We start from the raw sequence: 18872 nt of genomic DNA on the forward strand, positions 1-18872 counted from the left end.
CAGCTTGCTGCGGGTAAACAAAACATACCACTTAACACAGTATCCAAAGGGGATAAAAATTACCACCAAAGTAGGCAATGTTTTATTCTAGGCTTGTGGTGGCGAACCTTTGGCATTCCAGATGTTACGGACTTCAATTCCCATCAGCCCCTGCCAGCATGGCCAATTGGCAGAGGCTGATGGGAATTGTAGTCCATAACATCTGGAGTGCCAAAGGTTCGCCACCACTGTTCTAGGCAGATTGGAGCATAGGCGACCTCTGTCTACAAATGCCTGGCAACCATCGTACCTTTATACCAGATCAGGATATTTATCTATCAAAGGCGGACCAGCAGTGGGGGGTCTTTCACATCACACACTGGATGACCCTTTAATGACAGATGCAGGAAACTGAACCTGGGGACCCATCAAAAAGCCCTCCCGTTTTGAAGAAGCGTTTGGAGTTATACCCTGCTTTTCTCAACCATAAGGGGTCACAAAGGAGCTCACAAACTCCTTCCCTTCCTCTCCCCACAACAGACACCCCAGGAGACAAGTGGGTCGGAAAGAGTTTGAATCGTGGCGAAGCAAACCTGGTTCACCAGATTGGAGTCTGCCGCTCATGTGGAGGAGTGGGGAGTTAAACCCGGTTCTCCAGATTCAAGTCCACCGCTCTTAACCACGACACCGAGCTGCCTTGCTTGATAGCCCAATCTCATCAGATCTCAGAAGCTAAGCAGCATTGACCATTGGTTGGTATTTGCATGGGAGACCCTCCAGGAAGATTTGGGTTCCTAAGCAAAGACAGGTGTAACTAACACCCACAGGGGAGGTGGTTTCAAGGGACAGACAGCATGGAAAGAGTTAAGTCCTGCCCGGTCCTGATTGGCTAGGGGGGGATTGCCTGGGAATTGAAAAAGAGGCAGCTGGAGTCCTGTGGGGGGTGGGGTGTTGTTGAGGGAGAGTCTGAGGAAGGGAGACTCCCAAAAAAGGGGCCTGAGCGTGAAAACCTGTCAGGGCTACAAAATATATTAAATTAGGGTGACCCTAGGAATGTGTCCTTGGGGCTTGTTTACTCTTCCTTAAGGGGAGATCTCCAAGATATGGCGCCTGAGGGAAACTGGCCAGTTTGAGGTGGAATACCAGCTTCCTGAGGAGAGAGCTGTAACCCTTCCATAGGTGTCAAACTCGCGGCCCTCCAGATGTTGTGGACTACAGTTCCCATCATCCCCTGCCAGCATCATGCTGGCAGGGGATGATGGGAACCGTAGTCCATAACATCTGGAGGGTTGCGAGTTTGACACCTGTGACACTGAGATTCCAGGCAGGGACCCAAACTGTCTGCCATAGGTCCTAAAGAGTCTGAATGACTATGCATACTTCTGGGGTTTTTTTTATGTTTATGCGTTCCTCAACCCTGCCACAGAAATGTTTGACGTTACTGTTTATTGTAAATAAAATATTTTTTGTTGTGGAGCTGTAAGGCAATTCGGGCTCTGGGCTGATTTTTAGGGAGGTCCTTGAAGTCAATAAGGAATCATTCCAGAGGGAATAACTCCCTGGGTTTGGGACTTGTGAAAGGGGAATCCTTCCCTCCCACCCGTTTGGTTTTGTTACAACAGGCAATAGCAAATTACCATTTGTCTCTTGTCTCGCAAACCCTATAGGGCTGCAGCAAGTTGGCTGTGAAAGAACTTCCCACCACCAGTTAGTACCACAATAAAAACGGACACACTGATCGTTGCTCCGTCCTACCCCACTCTCTTTTCCCGTACCCCCAATTTTGGTACCAAAAAAATAATAATATCCCAAACCCTTTAAATTTGTTGTGGCTGGAACAGAACATGCAGATTAAACCACCGTTTTGTAAAACAAACAAATTCTTCCTGGCTTCTGCGCAATGTGATCCAGTCGCCCAGTTGTTGAAATCTAGAACTCTGGGATTCTCTAGAGTTCCATGACAAGGGGTGGGGAGGAAGAGACACAGCCCCTGCCCCTCGTTCAGCAAAGCCACGCCCTCGTCCACTGGTAGGTGCACGTCACGCCACCACATAATGGGTGCAGATTGTAACCAAACGCCATTTTCCCCACTCCTTGGATGTTTGGCTTGACATCCTTGGGCTCAGAGTCAAGGCTGACTGCAGGCCTGGGGCCCAGTGGGGCCGGTTTTGATGCCTGGTCGTTTTCTGCATAAGCTTCAAGGATCGTCTGTTTTTCAAGGGGCGTGTATTCCAGAGAGAAACGGTGGACCTGCCGTTTGATGGTGCTGACCTTCAGGGTGGCCAGCGTGCCGCCACAAACCATGCAGATCAGCCCGTGCCGTTGTTCATCGTAGTCCATCAAGTATTCCTCCCGCCAGCGCGGCTGGTAGTTCCGGCGCTGACACCGGCGGCTTCCTCCTCCTCTTCTTCACCCACAGGTGTTGCGGCACTCTTTTGGGACTCCTTGGGGGATGGAGGCATCTTGAGGGCAGGCTGGGATTCAACTGGGAAGGCAAAAAACAGGAACCCACAAGTCACCATGTGTAACCAGATGTTTATACAACCCCATCCGGCTCTTTCTGTGCTAAATGGGGAGGGTGGCAGTCACTTAAATAATGCATTTCAGGGCACCGAATTCTGCAATAAAGCTAGAGAAGTAGAATATAGTCCAGAACAAATATGAGAATTATTCTTTACTCGCTGCCTTTTTTTAAAAAAAGCCTTCTTTTTTGCAATATTTAATGTTGTACAAGTAAACTGAATGCAGAAATGTATTTTTACTTTCAAACAGATGGGGAGGGGGGAGGAATAGGGCTAGGTAGGCAGTAGGACCGGGCGGAGCATTCCGCAACAATGAAGGTCCAGCATGTTGATTTCTGTAGTACAGGAATGTACAATCCTACTAACATCTTTTTTTGAGACAGACTGCAGTCCTGCTGGTTATATTGATGTGCTTGAAAGTGGATGCTCACCATCTACTGAAACCTTAGTGAAGCTGGGAGAAACATGTTCAAAACTTTTGTGTCTTTGTCCCCAGGGACATCAGCATGGTGGGGACACTGTCCCATCCCAAATACTGGTTTGCCCTACTTAAGAACCTTCTGGAGACCCAATGTGAATTAAGAACAGTGGACTCTAATCTGACAAACCAGGTTTGATCCCCCCCCCCGCCCCCCGCCCCCCCGCCCGCCCTTCTTCACATGCAATCTCCTAGCTGACCTTGGAACAGTCACAGTTCTGTTAAAAATATACATAGTGAGCCCAAGACAGTATCTTGTTAAAAGAAAGGAAAAGAACCTGTCTGGCTCTAGTGCGAACTATACAAATCTATTTTAATCTATTTTAATATAAGATTCACAAACTCGCGTGGCACATAGGCGCTGGCTCAAGCAATTTATATTACCTGTTAGTTACTTGTAAAGTATGCCAAATTGTTGGCTATTAGACTTAACAAACTATTATATCTCCATAACACATGTATATCTCCACTTTAAATCCAATTCATGCAACAATTTATTACAAGACAACCTTCTCTCAAGTCCATAATCATGTATTTGTTAAACCAACGATGTCCATAATCATAGATAATCTATTTTAATGAAAATAATTTAAACATCTACATACCAGAACAACAACTCTTAATCAACAACATATTATACACCACCACCACCACCACAACAACACAATGAACAATATACACACAGAGGATCCCAAATATAATAATATAATATTAAGTCTCTGTAATGGAGTAAGAGATCCCTCAGACCTCTCTCAGCCCAGGTGGTGGCAGCCAACGGCAAAACACCTCTAACATCTCTCGACTTGAAGCCCTTGGGGTCGCCGTAACTCAGCTGTGACTTGACAGAACTTTCAACCACCAAAAACCTTTTCAAAAACAAGCTGTTCAATTTGAGATTCAGCAGCTTCTTCTAAAGAAAAAAAGAGCTTGCTTTAGAACAGGGGTAGGGAACCTGCGGCTCTCCAGATGTTCAGGAACTACAATTCCCATCAGCCCCTACCAGCATGGCCAATTGGCCATGCTGACAGAGGCTGATGGGAATTGTAGTTCCTGAACATCTGGAGAGCCGCAGGTTCCCTACCCCTGCTTTAGAAGAAGAAAAGGATTAGGCTGGCAAAGACTGGTAACAGATGTACCACAGAAACTCCAGACTCTACCCTGAAGTCTATACACGTCACCCCATCGAGGGTTTCTCCCAACTCCAAGGAGATTTTCCACAGTCAGCATCACCTTTATCATGGTTAAGTCAAGCAAGGGGGGGGGGGGGTCTCCAAATACAACCAGCTGCTGAAAGGAAGCTCCATATTTTTTAAAAAAATGTTCTTTACGTAATGCAGATCCAAGTAAGAGGAAAGAAAAAAATTACAAAACTGGAAAAACAGAAAAGTAAGCTAGCAGAATGTCAGGCTAGAACCTGGCATCGGGGGGGACGGTGGGAGGATGGGAGGGGAAAGAGAGCCTTTTCCTCTCTGCGGGTGTCCAGTTATCTTGCTGCTCGACATGGCCTTGGAGACAAGAAGAAGAAGAAGAGTTTGGATTTATATCCCCCCTTTCTCTCCTGTAGGAGACTCAAAGGGGCTTACAATCTCCTTGCCCTTCCCCCCTTACAACAAACACCCTGTGAGTTAGGTGGGGCTGAGAGAGCTCCAAGAAGCTGTGACTAGCCCAAGGTCACCCAGATGGAATGTGGGAGTGTACAGGCTAATCTGAATTCCCCAGGACGTTCCCTTATCAAGTGTGAAACTGTCACTTTGCTTTTGCTTTGTAGAGTAGTGCCTTCTGGCTCAGGGGCCAGGGTGCTGAGGGGACTATATTCTATGGGTTTTCGTGGACTTTTCAGACACGTCTTTGCTAATGCTATCCTTCAGGTTCCAAATAAAGACTGCTGATCAAATCTACAGTTTCTATTATTTTCGGACCCAAGGTCTGATATTAAGACGTTTCTCACAGTATCCTGCACTAGGCTTCAGGTCCGGCACTGATGGAGCTACAGGAAAGCAACCTATCCTGGGCAACCTAACCCTTACCCTAACCCTAACCCACCTGCAGATGACAGAGGGCCCTCTGACCCCACCGAGAGTTGCTCCCGATTCAGGACGAGGGGTTGGATACCCTCAGGGAAGATCCCGATCTATACAGTCAACTCTTGGGCCCATGGGCCAGGGCTCAGGAGGACTGTACTCTCAGGGGAGAGGCGGGACTTCAGTGGGGTATAATGCCATAAAGCCCGCCTTCCAACGCAGCAATTTTCTTTAGAGGAACTGACCCCTGTCACCTGAAAACTGGCAACCCCATGTGGTTATAATACAAATTTCAATCGCACAATTCCTGACCCGAAGGCACCCTCACCCTTGTCGGCTTCTGCCTCCGTTTTGGGCAGGGAGTCCTTGGCCGCCGCCCAGCGGGACACATTCCGGTTCCACTCTCGGACAATGAGAGCCTTGACCTGGTGGCTGAGCTGCGTGGAGTCCGGGTGCTTCTGCTGGATGTGGCGCTTGATGGTGCTCATCTTGAGGGTGGCCAGGGCACTGCCGCACACCATGCAGACCAGCCCATGGCGCAGGCCGTTGTAGTCCATCAAGTACTCCACCCGCCAGTGCTCCTGGAAATAGCGCCGATGGTCCCTCCCGCGGGGCGGGGCGGGCGGGCTGCTCTCTTCCGAGTCCCACGGGCCGGCCTCTTCGGACCCTTCCTCGCCCGTGGGGCGGTCAGGAGACAGCGACGGGTCCGCTTCCTTCATGCTCAGATCCTGAGGAGCTGGTTCGGCTTCTGATTCTGGGTTGAGGTGAGGACAGGGTGGACGTTAAGTGTTAGAATAGCATTACGAATTGTTACAGTGCTCAAAAGTACGGCGGGTGGGTGGAGAAAGAGATCTGAGCAGTGAATTAAAGGCACAACCCCTTGACTCCCTACCAATACTGGTAGGCCCCGGCTCAAAAAGTATCCGGCTGTCTTCAACTAGAGCTGGAGCCTTTCCGGTTCTGGCCCTGGATCTGACTCAGTTCCACAGGACCTGTAAGGTGGAGCTGTTCCACCAAACCTACAGTTGAGGGCAGCCATGAGGAAGAGTAGAGTTTGGATTTATACTCCATCTTTCTCTGTCATAAGAAGCCACAAGATGGCTTACAAACTCCTTTTCCCTTACACTCCCCCCAACAGACACCTTGTGAGATGGGGGGGGGGGGGCTGAGAGAGTCCTGAGAGGATTGTGACTGGCCAGAGGTTACCCAGCAGGCGTCAGGTGGAGGAGAGAGAAAACAAATCTAGTTCTTGGGAGTCTGCCATTCATGTGGAGGAGCGGGGAATCAAACCCAATTCTCCAGATTAGAGCCTGCTCTCAACCACTACACCATGCTGGTTTTCACTGGAATAAAATCCATATTGACTGGCCTCCCGAACGCTCCCTTCTGTATTAGTATGATTGTGTGGTATGGAGGTTGGGGCAAGAGGAACATTTTAGCAGCAGTGGCGTAGGAGGTTAAGAGCTCGTGTATCTAATCTGGAGGAACCGGGTTTGATTCCCAGCTCTGCCGCCTGAGCTGTGGAGGCTTATCTGGAGAATTCAGATTAGCCTGTGCACTCCCACACACACCAGCTGGGTGACCTTGGGCTAGTCACAGCTTCTCGGAGCTCTCTCAGCCCCACCTACCTCGCAGGGTGTTTGTTGTGAGGGGGGAAGGGCAAGGAGATTGTCAGCCCCTCTGAGTCTCCTGCAGGAGAGAAAGGGGGGGATATAAATCCAAACTCCTCTTCTTCTTCTTCTAAATCGTTCCACCCTTGGTTGGAGTTTTTAACAGCGTCGTGATGTTCTGTAAACCTCTTGAGGGCCCTGCTGCAAATGAAAAGAGGCATTTCAGTGCTTCAGATAAATGCATAATAGAAGACCTGAGGAAACAGAGAGAACGGTGAGAAAAAGATGTTCCCCGAAGTAGGCAGAGCCCAGATTTATAAAAGGGTTTGGTCATCTTAATAGGGCATTTTGGAGGGCATTGATCACCGTGAGTCAGAGGTGACTTGACAGCACTTACCACACACACACACACACACACACACTTACACACTTATAATAAACAAATATAAAACAAAATACCCAGACAGCACTTACCCCCCCCACACACACACATACACACACTCTTATAATAAACAAATAATACAAACAAAATACCCAAACAGATAGTGTGTCCTAGTGGTTAGATGTCAGCCAAGTTTCTAGAAAGGCTAGGTTTTCATCTGCTTGTTGGATGACTTGGGCCAGCCTCACACACTCAAACTAACCTACCTCGCCAGGTTGTTGTGAGGGAAAAATGGGAGAAGTGAAGACCAGCATAAGCCATTATGAGTCATCATCGTTGAGAAAGGTGTATAAGTGAGGTAAACTAGTGGTTCCCAACCTGAGGCACATGTGCCCCCAGGGGTAAACCCCAGAATGTTCGGGGGTACCTGAAAAAGATTATGTAATGGGTACGTGAATATGGGGGTACGAATGGGTTGCCGTGGGGTACACACGTGAAACAAGGTTGGGAACCACTGAGGTGAACAAACAAAAATTCTGCTGTGTGGAACTCAGTCTAACACACTTCAAAATGGCGTCGTAGCAACATAGGGATGTGAGGCAATCACCCTTCCCGCCCCACTTCGGCCCCCTTCCCATCTCACCCAGGCCTGTGTCCTCCCCTTTCATGTCCTTGGCAACCAGTGCCGATGGACGGGAGTTCCACGCCTCGAGGATGGCCGCTTTTTCAGCAGGGCTGAAGCCGAGTGAGGTGGGGTGGGCCTCCATCACGTGTCGCTTGATGTCGTCCAAGTTCAGACTGGGCAAGGAAGAGCCGCACATCATGCAGAAGAGACGGTTGCCCTGCGGGTCGTAGTCCATGAGAAACTCGGACTGGAACCAGCTCTGCAGGGACTCCTTCAGGTAGCGCTCCAGGTTCCGGGTCTCCCCGACTGAAGAGCCTTTCAGGGCCAAGCTGGGGGACCGACAAGCCCCACGAGAAGAAAGGGGGCCCAGACTACGCCGCCTCCTGCGACTAACACTCGGTGATAATTCTCCTGTAGGGAAAGATGTTGGAGATGGAATTACTGTTCTTGAGAGGTGCCAACCTCCTGGTGAGGCCTGGAGGTTGCCTGGAATTAGAACTCATTTCCAGATGGCAGAGATCAGTGCTCCTGGAGAAAATGGCTATTTTGGAGGGTAGACTCTATGGACAATCACACCACAGAGGTTCCACCCCACCTACCAGAGATGTAGCTGGGCCAGAGTGTGCCCAGTGTGCACTCTGTGTTTCCCCAGCTCCCTGCAGCGCCCCTCGCCCCACCCCTCGCCCCACCCCCCCTTACCTTAGTGCAGGCTGGAGAAGCGGCCTGTTCCCTTCAGGCTGAAAATGGCCTGGTGGGAACTACACTTTCCATGAGACCCTGGGGCTTGCAAGGTCTCCTGGGAAGTGTAGTTCCCACCAGGCCGTTTTCAGTCTGAAGGGAACAGGCCGCTTCTCCAGCCTGCACTGTTTCACGAAGGTAAGTGGGGGGGCGCTGCAGGGGGGTTTGCCACCTTCCTCCAGGCGTGCGCCCAGTGCAACGCGTATCCCCTGGCAGCTCCGCCTCTGCCACCTACATACACACCAGACTCTGCTCCAAAAATGTCCAGGTACTTCCCAACTCAGAGTCGGCAAACCCTACCGTTTCTCCATACAATGATCATTAAAGTTGCCAGCTCTGGATTGAGAAGTACCTGGAGATTTTGGAGTTGCAGCCTGAGGAAGACAAGGTTTGGGAATGGCTGAGACTTCAGTGGGGTAGAATGCCATAGAGCCGTGGTGGCGAACCTTTGGCACTCCAGATGTTATGGACTACAATTCCCATCAGCCCCTGCCAGCATGGCAATTGTAGTCCATAACATCTGGAGTGCCAGAGGTTCGCCACCACAGCCATAGAGTCTACCTTCCAAAGCAGCCATTTTCTCCAGGTGAACCGATCTATCACCTGGAAATCAGTTGCAATCTCAGGAGACCTCTAGCCACCACCTGGTGGTTGGCAAGTCTAGTTGCTCGTCCGCAGTGGCGTACGAGGTTAAGGGCTCATGTATCTAATCTGGAGGAACCGGGTTTGATTCCCAGCTCTGCCGCCTGAGCTGTGGAGGCTTATCTGGGGAATTCAGATTAGCCTGTACACTCCCACACACGCCAGCTGGGTGACCTTGGGCTAGTCACAGCTTCTCGGAGCTCTCTCAGCCCCACCTACCTCACAGGGTGTTTGTTGTGAGGGGGGAAGGGCAAGGAGATTGTAAGCCCCTCTGAGTCTCCTGCAGGAGAGAAAGGGGGGATATAAATCCAAACTCTTCTTCTTCTCTTGGCGGCAGAGTGAAAACGTGCAGGGAAACCTCCTGCCTGCCTATTACAGAATGACAAAGAAATTCAGAAGGGGATTGAGAAGGCCAAAGAATTTAGTTGAGATCTTGGAGGCAGAAGGAGGGGTGGCCACTTTTGCATATAAAATGGTCAGTTGGTTCCGGTCCCAAGTTTATATTTTTAGTGTATTTTTGCACCTGTTAATTTCATAAACATCGGGTTCGATTTAAGATGTATTAAAACTGCTTTTGGGGAAATGCTTGCTATGGAAAGGAAATTCACTCAGTCCTTAAAGTAGATGTGCCAGACAATCCCATTATAAGCTTAATTTACACAGTTTACCACTTGTCACTATGTATTTTTCAAAGGTGATCTGCACATTTTATTTGTTTACTTAGAGGCTTACATGTATGCAACGTTACATTAAAATGTAGCTTAGATCTATTCGGTCCATTAACTCACATACACTTTTACACGCACATTTTGATTGCTTTCCATTCTACTATAGAGATATAAAGTCTATAACAGATTTTATTTATAGCGCTATGATTCTACAGACCTGGAGCCCCACCTAAAATGTTCCCACCTGGGCCCTTCAGCTCCTAAGGCCAGACCTAATATAGGGGGGTTTAAATCTGTCTTTCTACCCTCTTTATGTAGAAAGATTCTGGCCGCAACTAACATTGAGCTTGTAAGTGAGTAACTACAATAGTGCAATCCTATGTAAAGCTCTTCCAGTCAAGACTCAGTGCATTGCAATCATAAGAACTAGAAGTTTGTGTTCATGTTTTTAAAATTAAACTCAGATTCTCCTAATGCTGTGCTAATGCTGTGCTAGATATTACATTCTAAACTTGCACTGTATAATGGTGGGCACACAAGAATCATACTACAAGTTGTCAAGTTGGTAAGGGAGCAAGCTTGTTTTCTGCTGCTCCAGAGACTAGGACCGGGAGTAGCAGGTTTAAGGTGAAGGAAAAGAGATTCCACCTAAACCTTTCTGATAAGTTAAAAATAGCTAAGCTTCTAAATAACTCTAATGTTGAAATCTCTGAAGCTGTTGCTATATTTTTACTCTGTGTACTGCAAGTTGTGCAATAATGATCTTCTTATTGTATCTGGAATTCTGGACACACACCAGTTTTTATGCCTAATAAAAGTTTTGTATTTGGATTCCACCTAAACATCATGAAAAACTTTCTGACAGTAAGAGCTGTTTGACAGTGGCGTGCACTACCTCGGGGTTTGGTGGAATCTACTTCTTTGGAGGTCTTTAAAGAGAGGCTTGATCTGTCAGGAGTGCTTTGATTCTGTGTTCCTGCATGCCAGGGGGTTGGACTTAATGGCCCTTGGGGTCTCTTTCAACTCTATGATTCTAAGTTTGTCCAGCTCCACACTGGAAAGTCTTTATTTGCACACACCAAGTGCAGATTTCGAACTTTGCGTGTTGGAAGGGGAGGAAGCTGAGATGGAATTCACAGCTGGCAGCTAGGATGCACTTCTGCATAGAGGTTTAGGCAACTGGAAAACACAAGGATCTTGGCTGGACAAGCTAGATTCAGCAGACTTCACATTTCACAGTTTCGAGGTCCCCTTTTAATCTGAATTTACAACTTGTAACCTATTTCAGTATTTTGGCTTCAGTATTCCTTCTTTCATTACCAAGTATTCCTCCCCTCTCTTGCTGAAAGCAACAAAACAAAACTTGTGGATCGAAGCATTAAAACCTGGAACTATACAACTGCATGGAGAAGAAAAGGTCTATTAATGACTGTTAGTCAAAATGGCAAAATGAAACCTCCATGTACCAAGGCAGTGTACCTCTGAATACAGGTTGCTAGGGAGACATCAACTGGAGAGGATGTTTCCCTTTGTGTCTGAGATTATGGTAGCACTGTCAGTCCCCAGGTGGTGGCTGGAGATCTCCTGGGAATATAACTGATCTCCTGGAGAAAATGTACCCTTTGGCGGACTCTATAGCATTACAAAACACCGCACTGAAGTATCTCCCCTCCCCAAATACTGCCCATCTCAGGATCCACCCTGAGTCTGCAAAGGGAGGGGAGCAGTGGTGGGATCCAAAAATTTTAGTAACAGGTTCCCATGGTGGTGGGATTCAAACTGTGGCATAGCACCAATGGGGCTGGGCGGGGCACGATGGGGGCGTGGCTGGGCATTCCGGGGAGGGCATTCCTGGGCGGGGCTGTGGCAAGGACGCAGCTGCTGCGCCGGTCCTTGGGTGGGAAACGAATGCACGCAGGCACAGGCTGCCACGCACACCGGTGCACCTCCTGCTAGACTGCTTCAAGTTCTGCGGGCTACTGCTGAGCGGAGGGGTGTAACTAAGGCAAAAATCACGTGGCAAAATCACCCATTAGTAACCCCCTCTCGGCACACACAAATAATTAGTAACCTACTCTCAGGAACCTGTGAGAACCTGCTGGATCCCACCTCTGGAGGGGAGATATATAAAATGATATTATTAATAATAATAATAAATTTCTGGGTAAAACTTGTATTGTAATGAAAAGCCAACAACAACCCACTAAAGAATTACCAGCCGTATCAAACAAAACGACAATAATAAATCTCTGAAAAATTGCAAAAAGAAATTAACTGCAACACTGGAAGAAAGAACAGTACATACTCCAGAAACATCAGGAGAAGTAATAGTAGAACTGCCAGATGAAAATGCCAGTTCAGGAATGGAAATAATAGTGCAACCACCAGAGAAAGTCGTCATGGAAACAGCTGATAAACTGACAGAAAGACAAAAAGAACTAAAGGAAAAGATCATCGAGTAGGCGCAGTCAAATGAGGAAAGACAACGGCTGCCAGCATTGAAAACGGTGCCCAAAAAAGACCTGGCGCCCATAATTAGGGATGTGAGCAAGGCAGTGATGACAATTGAAACAACTTCCATCAAACCAATCAGCTCCTGTACAGTACAGTGATCATATCAGAACTGGGCACTGAAACACCTAAACCCAAGATAAATCAAACATCAAAACCAAAGTGGAAAATTTGACTGGAACAGAAGATTAAAAAATTAAGATCAGATGCCAGTAACCTGAAAAATATGAAAGAACGAGAATTAAAGATTGGCAAGATCACGAAGGGACTAATTAGACTCTACAAAACTTGAAGAAGCATTGGAGATACCAAACAACAAATAATAGCCACAAGAAGAAAAATTGGAAGTTATATAGCAAGAATCATTCAGTAGAGGCAAAACCAGAAATTTCGATCAGACCAAAAGTGTTTCTACCAAAGCTTCAATACAGGGGTACAAAAGATCAACTCCTGATGGATAAAATGATAACGGAGAACTGCAAGAATTGAAAAACAAACTTGCCTACAGTCTAAATCGTTGACAAGAAGGCATTTCGACTCACTGCACCATAGTTAAATTGTGAAATGTTTGGAAACAATTGGTGTCAGCAAAAACACATGAGCATGCACTGAAAAAGCAATGAGACAGTGGAGAACTAGACAAGTCAGAAATGAAAACTATGGAACAATCAGCATTAAGCAAGGAATTTCCAAGGTGATTCACGATCATCCTTAGTGTTTATCATCGCTACAATCCCCCTGACAGTGATTTTAAGGAAAACCACGTTGGGATAACAAGGGGCCAAAGAGGAAAAAATCTCACATTTGCTGTACTTGGATCATTTGAAGCTGTATTGGAAATCAGACACAGAACTCCAGTCACTAGTGAACAGAGTCTGAATATTCGGCACAGACTTTCTTTGGAGTTTGGCCTGAAAAAGTGCGCCACTGTGGCTATAAAGAGGGGCAAGATCACTGAGAGTGATGGCCTAGAAATGCCGGATGGCCAACTAATCAAGCGCAACCAAGAGGAAGCCCATAAATACCTGGGCATTTTGCAGCTGGATAACATCAAGCATGAGCAAGTGAAAACTGTGGTCAGCAGAGAATACACCCAGAGGCAGGAAAATTTTGAAATCCAAATTAAATGGCGGGAATGCCATCAAGGCCATCAGCACCTGGACCATATCTGTCATCAGGTACACCGCCAGAATCATAAACTGGATACAGGCTGATTTAGATACACTGGACAGAAAAACTCGGAAGCTTGTGACAATGCATTACGCCTTACACCCACGCAGTGACAGATTATACCTTCCCCGGAGATCTGGTGGTAAAGCTTACTGCAAGTAATGCAAACAGCGGAGGAAGAGAAACATGCGCTGGCCGATTATGTGAATGAAAGTCAAGAACAGGCATAGACTGAGGTGGAGAGAAGAAATTTACTGAAAGCCCAGCAAACCATACAGCGGTACAGGAGAACAGAAAAAAATGTGATTAAAACGAGGACTGAAAATTGGCACAACAAAGAACTGCACGGCTGATTTCTGGAGAACATCAAAGACAAGGGGGACGATGAAAAGACCTGGCTGTGGTAAACAACTGGAACCTTGAAAAAGGAAATTTGAATACTGATTTTAGCCGCTCAAGAGCAGGCCATTAGGACAAATATGATCAAGGCCACAATCGAAAAATCCTCAGATGATGAAAAAGTGCAGATTGTGTAAGGAAGCTGACGAAACTGTAGGTTATGTATTCAGCTGCTGCAAAAAGATCACCCAGATGGAGACCAACAGAGGCACAAAAGGAAGTGGGGAGGCCAAGATGATCCACTGGAATTTATAAAAGAATTACAACGTTAGGACAGCTAAAAACTAGTGGGAACATCATCCAGAGAAAGTCTTGAAAAACGAGAAGGTGGGACTTTTGAATCCAAATGGACAAAGTGTTGGTGCATAACACACCAGATATCACAGTGATTGAGGATAAGAAAGTGACCATCATCGACATAGGGACCATCATCAACATAGCAATACCAGAAGACAGCAGGGGCGATGAAAAAGAACACAAAAAAGTCACTAAATATAATGATTTTGAACATTGAGATTCAGCTACTATGGCACAAACCAGCTGAGGACGTCCCAGTGGTAATCAGTACCCTGGGTGCCATTCTAAAAACACTAGACTTGCACTTGAAATATCTTCAAATCAACAAAATTAACATCTGTCAGATTCAGAAGGCAGCCCTACTGGGACCCGCACAAATACTACACCGATACATTAAAATGTCCTAGGCCTCTGGGCAGGGGCGTACCGCCCAGGGGGACATATGGGGTCAAATGTCCCTGGGCTGCAGCTATTTAGTCACATGGAGTGGAAAATCGCCCCCACACCCCTCCTCCTTCCCCCCTGGGTCCATACACTGGCTTCAAGACCTGGTGCAAAAAAAAGTTGTTTGGTCGTGGTGGAAGAGGCAGGCCACCTATACCAGGGGGTGTGGGGCAGGAAACTCAGATTTTGCACCAGGCTACATTTTTCCTAGATACGCCTCTGCCTCTGGGTGGGGCTGTAATTGTAATGGAAGGCCAATAACCAGCTAAAGAACTGGCAGCTGTGTTATTAAACAAAATTAAAGAAGAAGAATAAAAATAATAATAAATCTCCCGGTTTTTCTCCATCCAGATCTGGCAAACCTAGATTATGGGCTTCTGCGAGATACAGTGGAGCCTCGGTTTTCATTGCCTTCGGTTTTCATCGGTTTCGGTTTTCATTGATTTTTTTCAGTTAAAAATTTGTCTCGGTTTTCATCGATTTGCAGTAAGGTGCAGGGGTTTGTGGAGAAAAATCACCCAGACAAAGCTGTTGAGGGCCATGTCTGCAACTTGTTTAATGACAATGTCTTGCCCCATTTCAGACAGATCTTAAAGAGGCATCAAAAACAGACCTCTTTGGACAGCTTTCTGGTGTGACATTGGTCCACTGGCTCTGAAGCTGGTCCTAGTGTTATTGTTTGTTACTGTTTTCAGCATTAAACACTATGTTTATTCACCCAAAAATGTGGTTTTGGTATGCTTTTTGCAGTGCCTAGAACGGATTAATTGGATTTACATTGATTCCTATGGAAAAATTTGCCTCGGTTTTCATCGGTTTCAGTTTTCATCAATTCTTTTCGGACGGATTACCAACGAAAACCGAGGTTTCACTGTATCTGGATAGTGCAGGGCTGTCCGTACACTGCAATCCACCCACTGAAGACCCAGAAAGCCACACCATCTTACCCTGACCCCTGTGCTGGGCACCGGATCCATCAGCGGGATCCCTAGTGCCATCCGTCTCAGCCTCCAGCCCCAAGTGGGCATCCCAGCTGCTCATGATGCCCTCCTTCTCGCGAGCACTCCACTCCAGGGAGTAAGGGTGCTTCTGCCGGATATGTCTTTTGATGGTGCTTAGCTTGAGCGTGGCCAGAGAACTGCCGCACACCATACAGATCATGCCGTGCTGGGCAGCGTTGAAATCCATCAGGTACTCGGCCCGCCAGTGCTCGTGGTAGTACCGCCGGTGGTCCCGGCCTGGAATGCGGCTCTTGCCGGGTCTCGAGGCCCGTTCTTCACAATGGTCCGAGTATTTCCGACCTCCAGAGAAGAGGAGAGAAGAATCTTTTGGGGTCCCCTGCAGAAAGCCATTCCCGGCAGGGCGTAAGGGGCAGCCCGCGCTCAGCTCAGCACCATTTGGAGAATCGAACGCCTCTTCCGGAAACTGGGACTCTTCTGGAAAGACACAAACGCAAGACGTAAGGGAGTGGGGAAAAGAAATAATAATACTGACTACATTAACAGTAATTTATAATAATTTGTATTGTTTATATTTTTAGAAATTTATTTATAATAAACAATGTATAATTTATATTGTTAATTAAAAACTGGGTAAGTTAACAATAATTCTGAGTGTTTATATCTTGCTTCAGTGTTCAAAAGGACACCCGATCCATATATGCTTCTTTAGGGATAGAACAGGATTAAACTGGAATGCATTAACATGACACCGGCCCTCATGGAGGAGTGCCCAGGCTCCAGTGGAAAGCCAAAAAAGCTAAACAAAACCTCCAAGTACAGAGGCACTTTACCTTTGAATACCAGGGTACAAACAATCAGGGAATGCTGTCACCAAGACAGAAACAGAAGGCTGGAATAAACAGGCTGGATTTGATATATAGTTTTTAGCCATAACATTCTCCTCTTTAGACAGAGTGCCAAAATATTGTATTGGGGAAGATGAAAAATTCAGCTGACTGGAGTCCCAGTTCCCTTTAAGAAATCTGAGCCAAGTTGGAAGGTGGGGAGGACCACAGCCTTAAAGGGACATGGGGGGAGGAGAAAGGGGGGGTCTTAAAGGGGCAGGCTTCAAACTAGTGAGCCTTTGCCACCTGGCAAGAGAAAAATCTCAGAGATATTGGGGTTATTACCAATAGGTTTAGTTTAATGAGGGGGTCCCTACTCTAACATTTGACAGCAGGAGGAGGAGGAAAGAAAGAAAGACCTCCTGGCCAGGTACTACAGGTGTGATATATCTTTAAGAAACCTGATAATTGATGGGGGAGACTAATCTTAAAGGGGCAGAAAGAACAGATAAGGGGGAGTTCTTAAAGGGATAAGTGGACAACATTGGAAAGGGCAGTCCTGAAGGACCTGCCAAACTGCATCTGCAGGGGAAGCAGGGGAAGGAAGAAGGGGAAGGAAGAAGGGGAGGAAGGGTGGGCCAAGCCCCCCCATCTTCTGCGTGGGGGGGGGGTGCTCAATACAGGAAGATAATATTTCCCTCCCATATAGGATGCACATCGAGGCAGCTGAATCCATTTTGCATATGACGCCTGGAGGAGGGGGATTTATTTATCTTTTTAATGGGATGTCATCTATGGGGCTCCTGCAGACAGGAAGATGGAAAGAAGAGAAGGGGGGGTCTTAAAGGGCCATTGCCACCCTGGCCTCTTCCTTCCTCTCCTCTCCCCCCCTCCCCAGATGTGCAAGCTGCCACCCCCAACCCCCACCTCATCCTTGCGGGCGCTGCTTCCCGCCCACCTAAGGCCGGCAGGTGGCGTCGGGGGGGGTGGGGGTGGGGAAAGGATGGGGTGGGGGGGGTCGCAGGGCCGGCCTTTTGTTCTCACCTGGATCGCGGGGCTCCCGCTTGACGAGGAAGCCGGGGGGGTCCATGCCTCGCCGCGCCTGTGCTAAATATCCATTGCGCGCCCTCCCCGCTTCCCCAGCCGGTGCCCCGGAGGGCTCCTCCAGCCGCACAGCCGGGGACTCACCGATCTGTTCTTAGCTCCATTTCCAAAAAAATAATGCATACAAAAATGCATATAGTTTATTTTTATTTTTATTTTTTTTGCACGGGGTTTCCAGTCCCTCCCCGGCAGCCTCCTTGCACAAGGGCCCCTCCGCGGCCGAAGAACCAAGCAGGCTCCAGCTAGCCAGGGTGGGGATGCCTTCCCCCCGGGGCCCCTGGGGCTCCTTTAAGGGCTCCTGGGTAAATTTAAAGGGGCCGCAGTCTATTTCTGCAAGAGAGGGGAAAGAAGGGGGCGAAGGGGAAAGGGGGGGCTGTCCATTTGCCCCCCCCCCCCAATAAATAAGCATTCACCGGTATACCCCGTCAGCCCTCTCTAAACCCCTTAAGCTGCAAAGCCTATAGGGTTCTAGCTCACTTCCAGCCGTGTTGTATACCGCCAACCCCCAGTGGATCGCAGATGCTGAACATGGCAAAGTGGTGGCCCCTGGCCCCTTTCCCCTCACGCCATGCAATTCGGCTGTGTTTTCTCATGGGCTTTTTTTTTTTAAGCAGTGTGTGCAAAACATGCAATAGGCAGGCAAGACTTATGGGGACCCCATAGGGGTTTCCAAGGCAAGAGATCAGCAGAAGGAATTTGCCGTGATTGCCTTCCTCTGCATAGTTATCCAGGTATTCCTCCGTGATCTCCCATCCAGTTAGGGCTCCATCTGAAACGACGTGCGAAGTAATAACTCTTGCGAGGCAATGCTAAGGATGATTTCCTAGGAGACCAGCCTACTGAATGGCCTGGGCAGGATTGTGAGTACATCTGCATAAGATTGCTCTACCTGGCTAGGCGTGGGGGAGATCCAGTTAAGGATCTGGGGAGGGGGGAAGTCTCCATTTGTCATTCCTGTATTCTTGGGTCTTTGACAGACATCTCCTGCAACAGGGAGAAACGAAAGTGTGAATTTCTACAACTTGCAAAAGTAATAGTTGGGAAAGGGGGGGATGGGTCTCAATTTCCACCTGTCAAAGACAAAGGAACTGAACTTAGGGAGTTGCAGCCAGCCCTCCTAACCAGATTCTCCAGGCTTCAGAGAATATTGTGGACCAAGAGAGAATTCCCACAATCCAGAGTGTGTCCAGTGTTGCCAACTGACCAGAGGCAGACTGGGCTGCCCACGTGCCTTTTACAAAAATCTGGTCTGAGGAAATGAGCAGCTGAGACATTTCAGAGTCTGAAGACAGGCACAGCATAATGGACAATTGGCCTGCTCTTAAAGGCACAGGAGAACTGAGGCTTAAACTATGGATCTCCAATGCGGTGCCCTTGAGCCTGCAAAGTGTTTTTGGAAGTGGCCGATACTTTTAAATACGGCCACTTGATTTTTAAAAAGTTGCTTCGACAGCAGCTGCCCGTCTTCACTGTGTGGCTGAAGGTAGGTTGTGGGT

General features: G+C 47.8%; 1 protein-coding gene across 1 annotated transcript; it reads right to left on the bottom strand.

Annotated features, from left to right (window-relative positions):
• Window positions 1-1266: 1266 nt before the first annotated feature.
• Window positions 1267-17703, bottom strand: ZFTA (zinc finger translocation associated). The gene is given in 6 exon segments (XM_048512095.1): window positions 1267-2370; window positions 2373-2464; window positions 5329-5754; window positions 7636-8028; window positions 15434-15922; window positions 17317-17703. Coding segments are annotated over 6 exon segments (1836 nt in total). The 5' UTR covers window positions 17363-17703; the 3' UTR covers window positions 1267-1980.
• Window positions 17704-18872: the final 1169 nt, after the last annotated feature.

Source organism: Sphaerodactylus townsendi, linkage group LG01 (assembly GCF_021028975.2).
Source record: "Sphaerodactylus townsendi isolate TG3544 linkage group LG01, MPM_Stown_v2.3, whole genome shotgun sequence".
Classification (NCBI taxonomy): Eukaryota; Metazoa; Chordata; class Lepidosauria; order Squamata; family Sphaerodactylidae; genus Sphaerodactylus; species Sphaerodactylus townsendi.